This window comes from Pecten maximus, chromosome 7 (genome assembly GCF_902652985.1).
Source record: "Pecten maximus chromosome 7, xPecMax1.1, whole genome shotgun sequence".
In the NCBI taxonomy this organism is placed as follows: domain Eukaryota; kingdom Metazoa; phylum Mollusca; class Bivalvia; order Pectinida; family Pectinidae; genus Pecten; species Pecten maximus.
This window is the reverse complement of record NC_047021.1, coordinates 25,013,409-25,035,364: the sequence shown is the minus strand read 5'-3', so window position 1 is coordinate 25,035,364 and position 21,956 is coordinate 25,013,409. Positions and strand designations below refer to the sequence as shown.

Sequence of the window (21,956 nt, the reverse complement as noted above, 5' to 3'; positions counted from 1 at the left end):
AACAGATGGTAAGAAATACAGACAAATATAATGTATAGGTACACATTGATATGACAAATTGACTTAAGGGGAAGTAACTCCTTGAGGTTGTTAGACTTATTCAATGTTGTTTAAGAGAGTAACCCTTTGACTAAGAATACTTGATTTTAAATACTGGATTGTTATATTATCAGTGAATAATACAAAGCAATAAATATTAATATTGATATAAATATACTGTCAAACATAAATATTTGGTGATATTGAATTTGTTCCCCCAACAGATACAGGCCACACAGTCCATATACATAACACACTGGCCATCCACTGATGAGGTTTTTGGTTTCATATCAAATTTTCCAGTTTCATTTATGTACTGCCATGTTTGTCCTGCGTTAGAGATATTAGAATGTTTAAATTGACATTAGTGCTACATCAATTACAACGTTAAGAAGAGTATTAGTATTTTAGTGGTTATGATCACATGGTGTGTTTATTTGTAATTGTAAACATGGTACAGTGTTATGTCATACATGCCGCCGGACCGTTTATACCCCACCACAACGTAATATTACAACAGGACAATTTTCTTCGGCGAGACGTGAATTTGATTTTGTTGGGAAGATCAATGCCGTGTCGATCCAGGAAAGCAAAGCAGGAATAAAAATGAAAAAAAAGAGTAAAACTTCATCATTAAGTTGTTTCGTCCACCAGCAAAGTATACAGGCAAATCTCGAGAAATAAAGTCCACAATCAGAGTATACCACGTCAAACCTCGAGAAATAAAGTTCACCAACAGAGCGTACCTCGGCAAACCCTGGAAATTAAGTCCACAATCAGAGTATACCACGGCAAATCTCAGGAAATAAAGTCCACCAACAGAGTATACCACGTCAAACCTCGAGAAATAAAGTCGACCAACAGAGTATACAACGTCAAACCTCGAGAAATAAAGTCAACCAGCAGAGTATATAACGGCAAACCTCGAGAAATAAAGTTAACCAACAGAGTATACCACGTCAAAGCTCAGGAAATAAAGTCAACCAGCAGAGTATACCACGGCAAAGCTCGGGAAATAAAGTCAACCAGCAGAGTATACCACGGCAAAGCTCAGGAAATAAAGTCCACCAGCAGAGTATACCACGGCAAACCTCGAGAAATAAAGTCCACCAGCAGAGTATACCACGGCAAAGCTCAGGAAATAAAGTCAACCAGCAGAGTATATAACGGCAAACCTCGAGAAATAAAGTCAACCAGCAGAGTATACCACGGCAAAGCTCAGGAAATAAAGTCAACCAGCAGAGTATACCACGGCAAAGCTCGGGAAATAAAGTCAACCAGCAGAGTATACCACGGCAAAGCTCGGGAAATAAAGTCAACCAGCAGAGTATACCACGGCAAAGCTCAGGAAATAAAGTCAACCAGCAGAGTATACCACGGCAAAGCTCAGGAAATAAAGTCAACCAGCAGAGTATATAACGGCAAACCTCGAGAAATAAAGTTAACCAGCAGAGTATACCACGGCAAAGCTCAGGAAATAAAGTCAACCAGCAGAGTATACCACTGCAAAGCTCGGGAAATAAAGTCAACCAGCAGAGTATACCACGGCAAAGCTCGGGAAATAAAGTCAACCAGCAGAGTATACCACGGCAAAGCTCAGGAAATAAAGTCCAGCAGCAGAGTATACCACGGCAAACACGAACGACTGTTCAAAACACACAGTCAGAATACAGTATTTACTCCCTGGTCAGACAGTGCTTATCACACTGTTTTACGTGATTCACTTGTTAACATGTTTTCAATTTCTTCCAATGTTGTTTATCGCTTTCGATATGGTCATCTTTTTTTTTTTTTTTTGAAAACCTTGCTCGCACACGAAATTTTCCAACATTTCAATAATCATAAGGTAAACAGGTCGGAGAGGGGAGGGGTTTGGGTTGTTGGGGTTGGGGGATTGGTTGTTGGCTTCGCTCTTGAACGCGGATTTGGAAAATAATTATGATACTATATCAAGGTTCCAATAGAAATTATCTAAGTTCTGTAGAGTAAAATACAAACAATGAAAATACAACTGTTTCGAACAACTCCCTTAAACTGATATTATAGGGGAAAATACAAGTTTTAATTCATATTGAACGGTGATAATACTTTGCACCTTTTTTGTATTTTTTAGACGGCCTCTCATCCACCGATACAGCCAAGTACATGTAACATGGTACGAGAGATGATTGATGTGATTAATATGTTGTGAGCCTCGTATTGAAGGGGGTACTTAATTATGTTCTTTTAAAGTCCTACTTGTCCTTGACTTTATAGGGCCGTGTACCCAAGGACTAGTCTCATTTGATTAGTTTATATCGATGAGGTAACACTCTAAAGTAAACAGGAACAACAGCTTTTGCAAAATAGACAAAATCGGTTAGGGTTAGGGTTAGGGTGAAATAGTCTGTCATTACCATAAATGCCATTCGCGTTTGTTGCTTTAAATTGACTGAGTTTCAGCCTTATTCACCGGATTTCGCTCCATCAGACTTTCATCAATATAACAAAAACTGAAAACAGCTATTTCAGGCACCATATCCCTAACCTTTACCCTAAGATGCAGTTGATGAATTTCTGAACAGCCAAGAAAAAAAAGAGTTCTATAAAATTGGCATTGAAGCCCTTAAATACCGCTTGCAAAAGTGTATAAATACTGAAGGGGATTATGTTGAAAATAATAGAATATGTCCGGAAAATTCAAATCCTTCAATATTAGGCTTACAACTTATCAATTAGCCCTCGTACCATTCTCGTTGGGAGTTGTAGTAGAGGTAGTGGTAGTGGGTATTGTTCAATTTAAACTGTATAATTTCGAAGTTCGTTGTTACATATACATTTTTGGCTTATGCTGATTAGAACAAGGGTGATACTTGAAATAAAAGTATTTAAATCTGAACTAATTTCTCTATAAATGATACTGTATGTACATGTACAGCCTAAAATAAATAAAAAAAAATAAAAAATAAATAAAAAAAATAACAAAAACAAAAAAACAAAAAACAAAAAACAACAAAAAACAAAAAACAAAAACAATCCCGAATAATTGTTAGACAACTGCATTTATGATGTCAATGAGAAGATATGTTTCCCAATATTTATTTCACTCGCAATTTGAAGAGAAAAAACATGCGATAGTACATCTGCACAGGTACATAGAGCGAATAAACAGATTTGCCCTGTACTGCTCTAATTATGTATAATCTATTCAGATAAAGAGTCACAGGATGTCATCTGATATGAATCGCCTATTATACTCACATTTACTAATGTATCGTTAGAGATGGACACCAATGAAAAAAGTGCCCTTCTTCCGAATGAAAGAAGAGGAGTCATTCAGAATGTATCCAAGAAAGACCATGATACTCACATAACCATCTCAACCAATGACTTCATCATACGGAATATAAACATTATTCTGATAGCATGTGCTGTGACTATAGGAGGTGTGAGTAAAGCTCAATACATCTACAAATGGGTATCCTTAAACACAGTCTTGCCTGACCTCATCCCAGAGACCAATGCCACCTCAACTGGTAACAACTCACAACAATGTGCTACAAATTCATCATCTGATGCTGAGGACGAGTACCAAAGACTCGCAGCTCGCTTGACTCTTTTTTTCACTTTGACCGAAAAAGGAATAGCTCTTCCGGTTCTGGTATTTTTCGGAATTTACTCAGATCGAATTGGTCGAAAACCTTTGATGATTGCCGGAACGGTAGCAGAATGCTTAAAATACGGAATTACGTCGTTTTTCATTTATAAAGACTTTCACATCAACTACCTGTATATTTCGTTTGCGGTTAGTGGCTTAGGAGGGACTTACTTTTCGTTCTATCTTGGAACCTTTGCAGCTATCGCAGATACCACAGCTCGAAGCAAACAAAGAACGTTCAGCATTGCATTGCTTGATGCTGTGGTAGGTGTCAGTGGCTTGGTGGCACAAATCACAGCTGGATACATGATAAAGATTACGGGCTATATCTATATCAATATGATGGTAGCTGGGTTATTTATATTAGTATCATTATCTATCATATGTCTATATAAAGAAACCCGTACAAATGGACAACATGCCAACTCACCAAAACACAAAACATCATGGAGTATTTGTGATGCTATCAAAAGAATAACAGGTTTTTACACACATAAAGAACAACGACGAAATATGCCACTATCTATATTTCTAACAAATGCAGTTGTTTTTATCATCCTCTACAGTATGGGAAGTGCTAGATCTGATATAGAGATTCTATACACCTTGAATTTTCCATTTTGCTGGTCATCTGTGAAGATAGGATATTATCGTGCCGCAAAAGACTTCGTTCAAATGGTTGTTGGAGTTATCCTCATAAAACTTCTACATTTTTGCACTTCCGATGAGATAATATGTATTCTTGGATGCGTTTCTGGTATCGCGTCAATGTTAATAATGGGGTTTGCTTCCAACGATTGGATGCTGTATCTTGGTAAGTCTGTCCTACAACACAGTAACATTTTTTTCATTAATGCTATTAATTTATGTGATCCAACCAGTCTCTCAACTGACTGAAAACATGAAATGAGATCACACCACCGAACCTAACACTTATCAATAGTAACGTTAAGTTTTTAACAATACGTAACATCAAATTAATTTTGTACAGCGTTCGATTATGTAGATTTAGTTATTATAGTGAGGTATACACAACTCATTCATGACTATTTCAGCTACAGGGCTCGGAATCATGTGTATAGTCCCGCTACCGCTGATAAGGGGAATATTTTCGAAAACAGTTTTATCAGACAAACAAGGTAAGATGAAATACAGTCATTGATGTCCTACTATCTAAAAAGTGAAAACATTTTATAATTAATAGATTTGTTTTGTTTGTGCTTCGAGAATGATGTATATTTATATTGGAGTGAGTATTCATGGCAATTGAAAGTTTGCTAATAATAGTCAGTAGCACAATAACCAGGAAAAGAAACTATATAGTACTTATTTTTTAACTCGCGCGGACAGTGAATATATGTCTCCTTGTAATATATATTTTGCAATCTCCGCTTTTATTCCAGGCGCATTGTTTGCCAACATCTATATATTTGAAGTGTTGTGTAGTTTGGGCGGAAGCACAATTTACAACAACGTTTATGCCGAGACACAAACCACCATGAAAGGTGTGACGTTCCTTGTCATGGCAGGAGTCTACCTCTTATCAGGGATCTTATTGATGTAGGTATATCTTCTATGTACAATATTACAAATTACATCTACACATATTGAATATGTCAGATACATCTGAATAAAGCAATAAGACAATTTTATATCCAACATAACTGTTATCTTTTCCTGTGTTAATATCAGTTTGTAAACGATAAGATCAATAAAATATCACACCCGTGTCGATTTATTATGATTCTACGTTTTATAAGAAAATACATGCACATGTAATAAACTGACAAAAAGCAATTAAATTATCTCAATAGTCGTTTCTTTAGCTACACATTTGATGTTTTCAGCTACATGCTAAAACACATTTAATGTCTACAGCTACAACCTTTTTCAATTCTCATGTTAAATATAAAAAAGTCCAAGTAACGTGTAACGAAGTGTTCATATCTTTTGAGTTAAACATGTATTTGAATTGTTTTGTTTCCATATTTCCCGTGTAATATCTTTGTTGGTACGTTTCAGTATCTGTTTGTGTTTGACCTCGTCGTGGGAGACGTCTAATCTATATACCACAGTAGACAATGAACCCTCAGTGAACTGCAGAAGAAGTGACACTCCATGCGTAGATAACGTCGATTTGATGAACAGTAATCCACCTGACGATACTAACAATGTTGAGGTTAATACAGAGGAAGTCGACTCGGTCTAGTGCTATCGTCGGCTTTGGAGTATTATACAGATGAAGTCGACTCGGTCTAGTGCTATCGTCGGCTTTGGAGTATTATACGGAGGAAGTCGACTCGGTCTAGTGCTATCATCGGCTTTGGAGTATTATACAGAGGAAGTCGACTCGGTCTAGTGCTATCGTCGGCTTTGGAGTATTATACAGAGGACGTCGACTGGGTGTAGTGCTATCGTCGGCTTTAGAGTATTATACAGATGAATTCGACTCGGTCTAGTGCTATCGTCGGCTTCGGAGTATTATACAGATGAAGTCGACTCGGTCTAGTGCTATCGTCAGCTTTACAGTATTATACAGATGAAGTCGACTCGGTGTAGTGCTATCGTCAGCTTTACAGTATTATACAGATGAAGTCGACTCGGTGTAGTGCTATCGCCAGCTTTACAGTATTATACAGATGAAGTCGACTCGGTCTAGTGCTATCGTCAGCTTTGGAGTATTATACAGAGGAAGTCGACTCGGTCTAGTGCTATCGTCGGCTTTGGGGTATTATACAGATGAAGTCGACTCGGTCTAGTGCTATCGTCAGCGTTACAGTATTATACAGATGAAGTCGACTCGGTGTAGTGCTATCGTCGGCTTTGGAGTATTATACAGATGAAGTCGACTCGGTCTAGTGCTATCGTCGGCTTTGGAGTATTATACAGAGGAAGTCGACTCGGTCTAGTGCTGTCGTCAGCTTTAGAGTATTATACAGTTGAAGTCGACTCGGTCTAGTGCTATCATCGATGTTTGAGTGTATTATAACAGCAAAGCAGATATTAAAGGTTTAATGATGCACAAAGGTTGATAAGTATAAAGCAGACATTGATTCATTTATTACAACTCTGTTAGATTATATATGAAAACATTCATATATTCTTATATATCATTATATTTTCGTGGAGCTCGGATCGTGTTCCTCAATTGATTGGTACAAAAGGATGCAAGGACGTTTGAATATAAACAGAAAGTGTCAGCAAACAAGACTGTAAGCACATTCTATGCTAAGTTAATACTGAATTACAATAAAAAGACTCAATTAACAATTTCACAACTGATATGGCAAGTGATAAAATTCGTATAAGTGTGTTATTGTTTTTGTTTACACACCGCGGTGTATAACCACTTTCTAAGCCTCCGATTTGTCATTTTTGACCCCAAAAATCTGATTGGCTAACCTCTGGCCTTTGACGATGGACTATTTTTACAACCCTAACCCTCACTTATTCTTTTTTTGTCGTCTGGATCGACATGGACACGTATTGTGGAATGGCCGGTAGTCAACATTAGCATAACTGGGTAAGATGGGTGTATTCATGGAAATGACGATTAATCTGGGGTTCGAGTCGAACGAAATATAATTTGATGATGGTAAATCAGACGACGCACGAAAGCGAGATTTTGATTCGATTATACGCCTAGCGAACCAAAGCTAACGACCCCATCCCCCTTGATTCTCGATATGCAGTGGACCCGGATAGCCATGAATGAATTATCAAAACAATGAACAAATGTAATACAAAATAGTTAAATCGCTGTCCCTAATCGTAGTCATTTGAATAAAACGGTCGCGGCATCTAACGTTGGCCTAAGCATTAGAGCTTCCTTTTTCCTGGTACAGTAGTAGGGCTATAAAGTACTTTATAGTTCGGTGTCATTCGGTACAGATATTGTATCATCAGAAAATTAAACCAACGAATAAACACTTTCTTATCATTCCACTTACCTTTATTACGAATATATATAGCCCAAAAACAAAAATATAAAAATCATTTTGGAACATTTGTCTCGTGTCAGTAAACTGATGAGATTTCGTGTAAAACACACTGACAAACGTGAAATACATATTGCTCAGCACTCCAGCTCGGTTTCGGAAATATTTGTTGAAATGCACGGCATCTTGAATGAATTAATCTCAGCATGAACATTTAACATCGCAATAACCAGTAATAGCATACCTACGAAACCCAGGAAACGACCAATAATTGAATCCGACAATGATTAGTCAAATATTCAGCGATGACCTTCGACTTCGCGATGACGGTATCGTCTTTTGATATGTTTGAGCGGAGTCATTTCGACAAGTTACCTATTAATAAATTACAGAGACACAAGGATTGTCAAGCAAATATTTCGTTCAGTAAAATTATATCATTTACAAATATAGTACAGAAGATATTGGTCGTGCATCTAAAATAAATGATAAGCTTTCGTTCATAACGAACTATTTTGTCGCGTAGTTATTTGGTTCACGGAATTGAAATGCTACGTTGGGAGAATTTGAACTTGACAAGCTTACAAGTAAAGAAGTTATGGGATAAACAAGTTCCCCAACTCGTGACGATTGTTTATCATTTTTATCAAATTCTCGTTAGCTAATTTAGCCAAGTTTGAGCTAAAGCTAGTGTCTTTTCAAAATTAGAAAATTAACTAACTCGAGTTAGTTAGAGTTAATTAGTAACTCTAATTCCACCCGTGGAATGAACTCTAAGTACGTTTTAATTGGTTGTCACGTTGGCCTTTTACCTGGACTATATTTCCACATATGACTCAATGCGATCTGATTGGTGTATCGTGGAAATGATAAAGCACCAAAAGTTGTTCCCAATTGTTTTTATGATTATTAATTTTTACATAGATTTCTAAATTTTGCTTTGAAAACAATAAACTTGCTCATTATTTGTTATGATTCAGGATATTTCAATATTTTCACACATCTCCGATATTGTTTGTCAGTTTTGCATATTGATTAGCAACGTTTCACTTTAGGTCATATACTTACAACCCGATTGATATTCTGAAAGGAACACACGTTAACACAAAACATGTCAATTCATTAGTTGCTTTTATCGTGGTAAAGCTCGTGTTTTTGTAACGTTGGAAAATTAACTAAGGACAGTGAAGAAAACAATATATACAACAACACTTTGTGTAACCTCTATAAATTAATTGAAAAAATAACTGTTTACGTCATGAAGTATAAGTATGGAAGCATATTTGTCACGTTGCTCTGAATTGTATGTAATTGGTTGATAACAACAGAGAATACAGACATTATAACAAAACCATAATTAAAGATCATACAATGTAATCGTATGATTAGACGATTATTATTTCACCAACAAACGGCTGAACAATGCAGTTGTTAAACGAATGTTTTAACGAATTCAGATGGTCAAACAGTTATCGGTAATGTTAACACAGAATATGTTATAGAGGATAGCTTTGATTTAGTTTATATAGTCTCATGTGTAAATAGGATTTTGTAAAATGCACAATAAACAGTATTTGATATGTTAACGACCTATATTATGACTAGGTATAACTGTACAGGTATACATTTTAACGCACCTGACAGAGAGGAGAGCAAAGTAATGACAAAGATTCGGTGTATTTTACGAGGATGGTTTTCGAAAAAGATTCCTTCTCGATAGCTTATATATCTGGCTATACGCATTTTTTAAATGAATGGAATTGTTCGCTGTCCAAAGTATAAGGAAACAATATTTGTCTTTTAACATTCTGGTATGAATGACAATCAAATGTGTTTTAGCAGCATGGCAATGACTCCAATAACCATGGGGTCAAATGCATTCAAACTACTACCAACTTACCAAGAATCCCTGGACCAATATGCCTTATTCTAGTCACTCACCTCTATATGTAACTCCAGAATGTGTGATTTAACAATTCACCGACAAGATAAGCCTATTAAGCGGTAGCAAGTGATGAATTTCTAAGATTAATTTCTTCTAGCAAAATTTATGAAAACCCAATTATCTAATCATGATCCAGATTAATTGATATGTAGAAAAAAAAACTTTAGCGTAAATGAGCGACTTTAATATGTGGGACAGTTTCCGGGAATGTTGCAGGGAAATAATCGCGGTCTGGTTGACAAGGAAACGTGAAGGACATTTGAGCACTACCGATTTAAGAATTAAACACCAGAAACACCTTTTTCATGATTATTATGAAGTTAAACTGACATCGACGGAAGCCCAATCAGTTAAATCAGTTTGTCCTACCTGTGAGGTTACATGTAATCAAACTATACCAAGTTGACGTTAAAAGATAAGTAAGCATTCTTCAGCAAAATAGTTTTTTCAAAGTCAATCATATCCATGAGAATGCATGATCGTCATCTGTAACCATCCATGAATACACAATCACTTTGAAGGAACAACCTACATTTGTAAAAAAAAAAAAAAAAAAATCTTTAAAACATCCCCTGTGCTTAGAAAGTTGAGCCAAGGATAAAATGTGTGGCAGCCACTGGTTGGCCAGTATCTTATGAAGTAAGAAAATAGAGATAGATAGCCTTATAGGTAACTATCAATAAGTAAGTAAGTCCGATTTATTTTCTTTCCAAAAGTTCAGGTAATGATAATTAACAGGTAGACATTTAAGATTTTTGAGAATTTTTACTGCGAAGATATGGCTACCCTGGAGATAATTTGAGCTGAAGGACCCAACTTTTTTTTTATTAGGTGTTATATGAGACCCTAAACTTTTGTTACAAACCATAATTGTCATATTGAATTCAAGAATTTGATTGAAATACTTAAACGTTAACACTAAAGTCCATGGAAAAACAATTGGTTGGTTGGTCCCTTGAAAATAAAATTTTGTTCCGATTTCCTGTCATTTTATATGATGTACTGCGTTTATGTTACTTTATTTTAATCCGCCTATCAAGTGGCCTTGTCACTTTGATTATCATAGCTATTCACAGTATTGCTCTCTCTCGGACGATTTTAACATTTCAAATTACTGTATAATACTTGTGTATGTTAAGCTGCATGTATCTAAAACTTATAAGGCTAAGATCATTCACATTTTAACTGTTAATACCCTTACACCAGGTGTTTTACTTTACACAGTTGTGTCGCGAGGTCTCCTGTAAGGTTTCTAGAGGTTTCTTAACGTCCAAAGATAACAATGGGCTTTCTCATTATCTAGAGAAGGACATTTACATTGGTCAAGGGATTATTGGTAAGGAGGAAGTTGTTTGAATACATTTGACACAGACCCTAGGGTTATTGGAGTCATTGTCATGCTGTTACAGCACATTTGATTGTTATTCATACCAGTATGCTAAAAGACGAATATATAGTTCATCATTAAAAGAACGTGTATAGTCCACACGATTCTTACTGGTGCCTCGACACTAGATATAAAAACTAATGAGCAGGAATACTTCTTAAAAATCATCTTTGAGATTCGCCGAACTATGTCATTACTTCGCTCTGTCATCGGGCAGGTGTGTTAAAATGTATAAATGTACCGTTGTACCTTGTCACAATATGTCGTTAACAAATCAAATATTGTTTACTGTGTATCTGACAAGGTCAAATTTGCAAATAAAACTATGTAACTAAATAGTACGCTGACCTAAATATTAGTTTCTGTGCAAACACTAACGATAAATGTTTGAACTGCCGAATTTGCGATATGCATATGCAGAAATTGTTCAGCCGTTTGTTGGTTTAATCATTTTGTTTTTGTTTTTTGTTTAGTTTTTGTTAATTATAATTCATTACTTGGTGTGAGTACTTCTTGCACGCTTATCAAGCTCAATGATGCTCAACGAGAGACATGTCGGGACTATAGGGAGGTTATTTTAGAGGCTGCATATTGTTTGCTGTATGTCATGGTAGAATCTGGCAACTTGTGATCGAGCATTGTCTTGATGATAAGTGAGGTTAAGACGTCTTAGAGGTGGGAGGAAATGTAGCGTCTGGTCTCTGTATCTAACAGCATGGCGGTATTAGTTCAGGACCACTAAGGGGTATTTTACTCCATAAGAAACGCCTCCCCAAACCATTACAGTAGGCCCAACAAATCTATCGCTTTCAACAAGGCATGCATCAGTGAAACGCTCAACTGGACACAAAGCCATTCCTGTCCGTTTAAGCACTGGTCTACCAAAGATGGCTAAGGTGGGGTCTCTACAGCGATCCAACATTCGAATTGCCCTGTCTTGTCGTGCGTTGTTTATATAAGGGGAACCTCTTCTGGGACGGCAGAAACTTACCAAGTAGCATGATAACGTATTTAAGAACGATTAATTGTAAACTTTGGTGCACAAAAAGATCTAGATAATATGGCTATATGACCATCTATTAACATCGACATTGCTCTACCCCCTTTAAATTTGTTGAATCGTTATCAATGGTGAAATCCAAATATCCACGTTGAAAATGAATGTGGCTAAGCCTAAAGTCCCCGTTGGAAAGCTAAGTTAAAAGCAACCCACCTAGCTTATCAGGTCACGGCATTTGGTTTTAGGAAGCTTATAAAGCCAGATAATATTGACGTCATGGTTTATTGAATACCAAATACAGTGTATATAATCTTTTTTTTCTTACAGGTTAATGTGTTCTGCAGGGGAATACTTTATACGTGATATCTTTATCGAGTATATATAACCTCACCTCTACCAAAAATAAATAAATAAATAAATAAATAAATAAATGGGAAATGACTTATACTTTAATAATGCATGAGGACCGATCTATACATTTTTATTATTCTTTTTCAGATCTATGGTTGTCTTTAGGGAGATTGACAGAGGGTTACAGATAATCACCTCCATTATGACTATAAATATTTCGGAAAAGACCACCTGTCAATAGCTTTCCTGCACAGAGGCAATGACATCTCACTAAAGCTTAATTCAGGTATCGTTAATATCTAAAATGTTTCCAGTATCGAAATGGCAACGTGGATCATGTGATATATCAGTTGAGTTTGTATCAAGTAGTAAAAAATAGGTATACAATTATTGACCTGTTTTAAGATGAATATGATGACTTATTAACCTGAGAAGGTGATATTAACTGAGAAAAATATCACTTTTGAGGATTGATCAAATAATGTTGGTTGATTAAGCAATGGACATAATTACATTGTTATTGGTCAATAACTCTTTTATTGTATGACATTTGTGATAAACGTAAACATGTGTATTTAATGATAACAATATTATATTGGATTGTACTATACATCTGTTATGCGCCTGACGGGGATTCGGGCGGTTATATTTACCTCATGTGCAAGGATTATGTAGGGCTTTGTGACTCGTAGTAATATGTTATAAACCTTTCGATTTGTTTTGACCAAGTTGCTTGCAGGAAAAATAAGAGCCATATAATAAGACAATTTTCCGGACGGGTTAGATGAGTTCGTTTTCTACCAGAGCAACTGGTTGCGTCAAATAGTTTTCTTTTCATAACAGCCTCCTATTACCTAGTGTGATGACTAACAATTCTAGTGAGTTCTGATCTACTGTCAGGTAAATGGTGAACACCTAACTGTGACAAATTTAAGAATAACTGAGGCAGATATACATTTGTATATCAAATATTTGGATTTTCAGTTTGATGTAGTCTTGTGATACAGCGTTGAATGCTCATAAATGCTAATATACATTGTCTTTCTTTCTTTGCAAACGTGTTATCAAAGCAAACACAGTCTACAATGCCAAAATATAAAAGTAAAAAGTTAAATTGTTCATTTAAGATGTCTGATAGATTTTGATTTGTTCAACGATATGATAGAGAACATTCATTAAAGGCAAGCATATCAGGTATAGTACAGACAAATCAATCAACAAAAGCTACCTTAGACATATTTATATTATTGTATTTCAAACCGAGTTGAATAAATCTATCGATTCGATGCCATTTTTACAAAGGTACTCCGAGAGTTACTTCATTTCAGTATTCATTATATGCTATATAACAATAAAGATTAGTTTGTTTTAATGCAGAATTAAGTGATTAGGATATCATTCATGATTACTAGAATTTTGTATATCTTTGACGGCTGTGTTGATGTTTTTTTCATAAGAAACACTTACAAAAGATAATTCATATGTACAATCAACTGATGTATAATGTGATTATGTCAATTATGAAGTAATTAATTTATTACGTCATCACCAATATGAACACCACAAAACTGAAGTAGAAATGTTAAAACTGCTAACATTTATCTCAGTAGAAGAATATACACATTGCAATGTAACAATACGAATATAACCCGATTTCGTGCTCAATAACCTGTTACCCGGAGGGACGTATGTCCGTTCCTGAGCTAGTTTAATATCGGGTTTTCACACGATTATCGATATTACATGTTCGATTGAAACTATGTAATAGAAATTCAGCCATTGACCTAACTTATGAACCATTATAAAAAGTCTAATGCACAATTGCTTAAGGCTACTTAAACAATGTATATAGATTATCATTATCATGGATCATATGATATCAATGTGTGCATATATACTGACCCGGCCAGGAGTCTCGTTATCATCTTGGTGTATTACTATAACAGGTGGTATTATGTAGGTTATCTCTCCTACAATAGATACAACACCAGAGTGCTTAAGTTTAAATTGATGATGTCATGTACTTTCTCTTCGACAACACTGTTACTCATTTACATACATTCATGGACTGAACATGTCCCAACATCAATAGGAATCATTCGTTCTGTTTAATGCTGACCGATTCCGTTTTATTGTGCTAGCTAAGGAAACCATCTAAACATCGGAACTTCATTGTCAGCGAAATGCGAGTCAACCCACAACAACCAGTTGCACACGCCGTTGAGTCTAATACTGGCAACAAAGACGAGCAATGTCCATTGATTTCTGATGGATCCAAACAAACCCAATGGTCAGGATTGATGTTGAGGAACATCCTGATGCTACTCTTTGCTATCAGTTACAGCACGTTTATGTTGTGTAAAACTCAGTTCTTATACAAACGAATCAGTGATACTAGATCTAGCTCTGCCTTCAACAAATCCGCAGTGACGTGTGGGAAGATCAACGGGTCTCTTGCCGAGGACGAAAGTCAGACAGAGGCAGCCACTCTTACGTGGCATTTAAGTCTGGTACAGATGTCCATATCCATTCCTATGATAGCATTATTAGGTACCTACTCTGATGTTATTGGACGAAAATACTGTTTATCTTTTTCATTTGTGGCCAATAGTTTACTTTATGGATGTATGTCCTTAGTAGCCGCGTTTGATTTGCCTCTAGATTATCTGTATATAGGATATGCCATATCAGGTCTTGGTGGCGCACAATTTAACCTTTTTGCAACTTTGTCGGCGTCTGTTGCAGATTTGACAGTCGCTAGTAAATCGCGTTCATTGGCATTTGCTTTATTGTATTTCTCAGCTGGTGTAGGGCTATCTTCTTCCGAATTCGTCGAGGGATTTATTATTAAAAGCTCTGGATTTGTGTGGCTTCTTGCCTTTGCATTCTTGCTTTTACTACTTGCTGCAGCTTTGGTAATTCTGTTTTTTAAAAATGAAGTCGAAGTCAAGAGTTCTGGTTTTAGAAACATTTTATCGAATCTAAAAACATTTATCAGTGACAAAGAAAATAAACGTTTTCCTATATGGGTGTATATAGCGTCTTTGGTGGGTTTTCTATTTTTCTATGCGCCTAACGACAACAGAGAGGATATAGAAATTTTGCTTCAGCTGAGAACACCCTTTTGCTGGGATTCCCAATATATTGGATGGTTCCAATCTGCCGAGTCAGCCGTACATATGCTCGCTGGCCCGTCGCTCATGATGATATTACAGAAGTGTTTCAGTGACGAAACTATTGCAGTCCTGGGTTTATTGTCAGGCATGGGGTTTTATCTGATGTTTGCATTCGCTGTTACAGACTGGATGATATATGCAGGTAATATGTAGTTAAGCTACAATGGGCACCTCGGAGCCATGTAATCATTTTATGACGTTTTATTGAACCAGTAAACATGTACGTTATATTGTTTTATGAATTAATACCTGTAATTATCTTTTGCTTCCTATTTCTAACAATTATGATAAAATTATAATTATCAAAGTGATAAATTCATTCGAAAATGCTCTTGTTTTAGGCTTGCATGTAAAGCAATTATTGCATGATTGTAAAACATTTTTTTCACGGATTTGAAGATTTGCAAAGGCTTAGCCTGTTATCTGATCCTATTGAATACTTTGTACAATAAAATTTGTTAAAATTGAAATGAATTTCTTACGGATAACCTCTATGTTGTATATATATATATATATATTGGTTAAAAACGTACTATCCACGGTAATTATCCGAATAACACAGGATTTTACCAAAGGTTTGTCTGCAGGAAACGAATTATGTTAATATGGGGCAAACAAGTAATTCTAACAGTGCGAACAATAAAATTTTCGAGGCTATCCACCTCTTTATCAATTCTCTATGTCTTGATAAAGGGATGAAGTGACTCGAAAAAATGACATTTTTCATTGTCCACACTGTTAGAATTTCTTCTTTGCCCAATCAAAATACACAATTTATGCCGAATAATAAATGAAAATGGATCTGGTTACATTTCAACCAACACACATGATCCATTTTTATGATCAAAATTACAAAAATACATGTTTCTTCCTGTAGGAGCCGGTATTGGTATTCTCCTTATGGCTTTCCCACCATGCCTAAAAGTGTCGCTATCTAAGATGGTTCCTCCAGAATATCAAGGTAAGGTTTCAGTGTCTTATTTTACCAACGTTTGCATAGAAATATACCTTTCACAATTATTGTATTAAATTGGCAAAATGACAAAATACAGCGACAATGAGGAGGTTGTCCAATTCATTTGTCACCTGGTTCTGATGGTAGAGTAAAACAACCAAGAATAACCATCCTTATTTCATCGGACCGCCTCCGATTCTTCTATTTCTCTGTAGACGAAATACTACCTAACAATGCTTCATTATTGTGCAATCTACCGTACAATGATAGACATTTAAACCCGACTCGTTTGGATTTGATTCCAAAACCTCACAATTTGGACATTTCATCATCAGGTTGGCACAGGTGTGGACTTAATAGAATGTGAATTTAGTTTGATTTTATAGAGCGTTCTTTTCAGTCAGCTGCTTTCGGAATACCTCTCTCCTATTAAAGTATTTCATTTTCTCTTCCAATTACACATCCAATTTCAAACTAGACCAACGCCTTCGTTCTATTTTTATGAGAGGTTTTCTTTTCGAAGAAGTAAGAAGAAAGCGTGACAAGTTCAGTTTTCCTATCGCAATTCATTTGTGGGTGTCTATACGAACGTTTCAACACACAGAGTTGACTCGGCATGAATGATTAAAAATCTACTGAAAATAAATATTCTTTCTTTCTAGAAAAGCTTTATAGTCGATATATTAGTAACATATTTCTTTGTCACCACGTTTGATTTTAAAATGGCGACATTACCTGGATATAAAAAAAAAGATTAACATGACGGATGAACAACGTAAGGCTAGTCATCTATTTGAATAGATGGTTAGCCTTTCTTGTTATAGAAATGTTTATAAAAAAAGTATTACTGACTTCGATTTCAGAATCACTGCCTCATTTACATTGTACGTAAATTCTCCTGTAATTATTCCACAAACATGTGATCTTTTTGCAACTGTTTTCATACGTAAAAAGCGATTATATGGTGCAGAAAGTTTTCGAAGTTTATGATTAATAACGTGGACGTCGACCCAATTTTGTTTCAGGTACATGTATAATAAGCACAAAATGTTCTACACCAGAATCATTCCTTCATTTTGTTTCTGACTGTGACAAAATATGAAATGTACATTGATGATACTTGTTATGAATTATACACACATGATGATTGACCTTTTCACACAAACAACTTTCTTTAAAGGAACCCTGTTTGCGGTAATTTACTTAGTGAGTGTGGTCTCTACTATGGCCGGGTCTACCATCTTTAACAACATATACGCCCATACTCAGACCAGCATACGCGGATTAACCTTCCTGGTCATGGCAGGCTTCAATCTTATGTCTGTCGCGATTATCATGTAAGTATGACGTCATCAACTTATTACTATTATAAGAAAATGAAACAAGACTTGCCTAAAAACATTGAAATAAATCACAGTGGGATGTGCTTTACTAGATATATCGTTATGTTTTGTGAAGTTATTACTTAAATGCGGGACCATTGTAGTTAATTTGAAGTTCTATCAGAATAGAAAGAAGAATCCTACGAATGTAACATAATATCAAATAAAGAGATTTATTGAAGATGTAAGAGATCACGTTTAACCGTCTGTGGTTGTAGAACGATCTATGTTCATACGAAAAACATAAAACAAGACTTAAAGATAACAAAAGAGAATATTTTTCATCAATTGAAATCCTGGTTACATTTCCTATAGCGTCGAGGAAAATTAAATTAACTCGACAAAAAGGAAACGTATAATTCAACTTTTGATTTATATTGTTTGGTATGTTCGTGCAAAATTTGATATCAATGTAAGGGGCAAATCTACTATTTACAAAACGAAAGTCTGTGTGGTAACCCCCCACCCCACCCCACACACACACACACACATAGAAAAAAAAATGACACTTCATTACGTGGTGTGGGAACGTTTTGCACTTCATGGGAATTTTGTTTCATTCGTGCGTCAATGCTACAATAAACTGGGCGTGGTTAGTTGAATGGTTCTGACGTTTTCTGATACGCCTTTGAAACTCATCCCAAAGAATTTTAATGGCAGAACTGACATATATAGGACATTCTACATGCTGGGTATTGCTGCGGTAAGCATTGTCTTGCTGGAAACTGAGGAAGGACAGGTGCTTGAAGGACCTGGTCTCTGTATCTTACGGCATTAAGGTTTTGATTTAGGTTCAATAAAGAGTATTTCTCTCCATAAGAAGTGCCTCCCTAAGCCATTACAATAATTCCAGAGAGTCTATCGAGTTTTACCATGCGTGCGTCGGCGACACGCTCATCACGTTCGCGATAAAGCCCTTTTCTCCCGTCTGAGGGATATAGGAAGTATATACGTCAGAGAACATCACGCGATCCACCGGCGCACCTCAAACCATTCGGCTAACCTCGGCCGATTCCGGTTAGATGTAGGTACGGAATCGGCCGAGATGTGACGAGTGATCTCAAACCTCGGACACATCCAATCAAGGCACACTTGTCACCTGCGTATAGTGTCAGATGTGGCCCGACAATAAAATCCGTGTGTTATAACTCTCTCAGCATGCAAGCGATATATATCTGGCAGTTTAATCACTGATGTGTCTACCATGGATGCCACTGGGCATCACCAAACTGTCTTTGGATATATGACCATATATTCACATCGCAATTGCTCTACCAACGTTTTATTTTTGTATCTTATTAATTCCTTAAAGGGGCATTCCGTCGTTGAAACGAGTTTAAGCTATAAAACACAACATTAAGAAGAGGAATCTTGTATTTTTCTCAAGCAATAAAAGTTATAAACACTCAAAGCCCGAAGATGACCGAAAGTTCTTAAAAATATGTGATTTTCAGAATGTAAATTCGACCCGAAGTGCGAAAATTAATCGCCGCCAACGACTGTCTATACGAGCATGCGCATACAAGTTCACGAACATATCCGAAAATGGCTGATGTGGTTCCTCGAATGAGCGATTGGCTAATGGGTCACTGAAATCGGAATTGGCGGGCCTTTCTTTTTTGTAGAGTTATAATACCAAACAAGAGAAAGGGCAAAGGTGTCCTAATAATATGTGTTGTACTATATATTGATGCTACCGGACCTATCTATATACCATTATTGACTTTTTCAGATCTGTGATTGTCTTTAAGAAGAGTGACAGAGGTATGCAGATAACCAGCGCCATTATTAATATAAACGATTGAAAAGGAGAGATTTCAATAGTTTTCTTGCACTGACAATGGCAACTTCCGTGACAACGACATATCAGTGACGAGATGACAATGTTCAATATGTGATATATCAGTTGTGTTTTTGTCAAAGAATGAAAACAATCATACAGTTTGTGACCCGATTTCAGGTGAGAGCAAGGATTTATTCAGACTTCGGCAAATATTCAGCTTAATGCAACATCTTATTCACATCATATCAAGTATATGTGATAAACTGTGTAATCATAAACATTGTTTATTTAATTACTTATGTGTAGTAAAACAAAAATGCGGCACAGGTTGCTGGAGTATATTAATCACAACTGTGATTGGATGGACGTGGTTTTGGACTGTTGTATTGGCTTATAAGGATTCTGTACAGTTCGATGTAACATCTCAGCACCTGGTATATTTAGACCTTGTGGTATTTTGACCAATCGGGGCATAGGAAATAGTAAAGTCATACAAATTGGACAAGTACGCACTAATTGGCTTTTTGTACTACTGTGTCAAATTGAAGGATAGCTGAGGCATCTACACATATATATACGGTCTTGTGTTATAAAACGACTGAAGAGAGATAACTCATGTTTCTCCAGGATGTCTTCAATCATTTCTAAATTATCGTACAATAACTTTCTATTGAAGGCAGGTTTACTTTCATCATGCAGTGATTGCATATATTTTGAGCAGAACACTGCGTTTTATTCATCACATTAAAATTGGATGATTATGTTAACAAATCTTACTAGCAGATTACGCTGAAATTACGTTGAGCAGCCAAAGTTGTCAAGTGTAACATCATAAAGACATCACAGATTATGCTGCTTCTTTTTGGACTGATAAGATATCTCTCTCTTTATTTTCGCCATTATACATGAAATGAATAGCAAATCGAATGGTTTCTTGTTGAATGTAACAAATATTTCACAAAAATGAGAGTATATTTAATACCATCTACTTATTCAAGTATATGATCCACGTGTCATAAGAATAAAAGCATTTTTTTTCATAATTAATAGATATTTAGTTGTTGTTATTCACTGCTTAAGAAATAACGATATATTGCAATTAATTATTTCTATAAGAATTGGAGCTGACTACGTATTCCATAAATCCCTCTACTACATGCATTAATATACCAGTATTGATATTTGTGGTAAGAATTTTGATGGCCAGTACACTTCCAATGTTTCAGGAAACCTCAACTCCATGTAGCATGTTCGTTATTCAGCCACAGATGAATTTAATAAAGCATTTTTTTTTAGAAACCATACTGGATTTTCACAACTTTCAATCGCTTGAAACGATCTTGGCGGAAACTTAAAACATCGATACAGATATGAAAATAATAAAACCTACGCATTGCCAATGAATCGTGAACTATAGAAGAAACACAAAAGGAGCAAATCAATGATAAAATAACGTGTGTCGATCAGGATATAGATCAACCGGTGTATCAAAGAATAAAGTCATAGATATATGGACAAAGTCAATACATGGTTCATGGGCTTGGAACTGTATACAAAGGGACGGTCTAATAACGTTGTTGCATTTTTATAGTGTTTGTCTTTCAACTAACAGGATAACCATGCTACTCTCGAGCTCCTTCCAAACCAGATTAGCCCGATATCGGAGTGTTGCTTTTTTAAATATAAAAGTGAGTCACAAAACAGCACATCAGTTTCACTTGAACGCTTCCTTTCTGAAAGCCACGGAAATAGCTTACCAAACAGGATACCATAGGTTGATGACATACAACCTAAATATGACATACCTGTATGGGATAGATAGATATAGAGGTTACACAACGAGTGGTTGTTGGATATGGAATTTATTTCACACGAGTAAGTTATTTTTTAAAAGTTACAAAAGATACGAGCTTTAGCGATGATTATCGGCTTGAATCAAAGGGAAACGTGGCCAAGTATTATTTCGCGTATGCAAATAAAGTGTACCGGTGACGTCCGGAACCCGGTGATGTGACGTCATTAGATTATTGATGACGTCAATAACAATTGCAGCTTGGGTCAAAGTTCACCGTGTTAGCCAATCGAAATGCGTACAGAGTTTATACCACGTGTGGTATAAACAGATTGTTAATCAACAGCTGTGATGATTAACTGATAGTCTGAGAGTTGAATAACACAGGGTATTGTGGTAGAAAGATAGATAATCTTTATTTCCCCATTTCAATGAGATTACAAACAAATAGATATGGTGCAGTGAAATGAATTACATAGGTGATATATTATTGATATCGATATTAACAGTTCGTTGTTGATCTAGTTCATGTTTTAATTATCACTTATAATATTGCGTCAATTTTCAAATA

General features: G+C 35.9%; 2 protein-coding genes across 2 annotated transcripts; both read left to right on the top strand.

Moving 5' to 3' along the window:
* Window positions 1–3,051: 3,051 nt before the first annotated feature.
* Window positions 3,052–7,001, top strand: LOC117330344 (proton-coupled folate transporter-like). Its single transcript, XM_033888559.1, has 4 exons — window positions 3,052–4,490; window positions 4,732–4,815; window positions 5,080–5,236; window positions 5,699–7,001. The coding sequence occupies exons 1-4, from the start codon at window positions 3,302–3,304 to the stop codon at window positions 5,883–5,885; spliced, it is 1,617 nt and encodes a 538-aa protein (XP_033744450.1). The 5' UTR covers window positions 3,052–3,301; the 3' UTR covers window positions 5,886–7,001.
* Window positions 7,002–14,297: 7,296 nt separating this feature from the next.
* On the top strand, window positions 14,298–20,617 carry LOC117330343 (proton-coupled folate transporter-like). The gene is made up of 4 exons (XM_033888557.1): window positions 14,298–15,615; window positions 16,351–16,434; window positions 17,609–17,765; window positions 19,543–20,617. Exons 1-4 carry the CDS (start codon window positions 14,481–14,483, stop codon window positions 19,613–19,615), a joined length of 1,449 nt encoding a protein of 482 aa, XP_033744448.1. The 5' UTR covers window positions 14,298–14,480; the 3' UTR covers window positions 19,616–20,617.
* The last annotated feature ends 1,339 nt before the right edge of the window (window positions 20,618–21,956 follow it).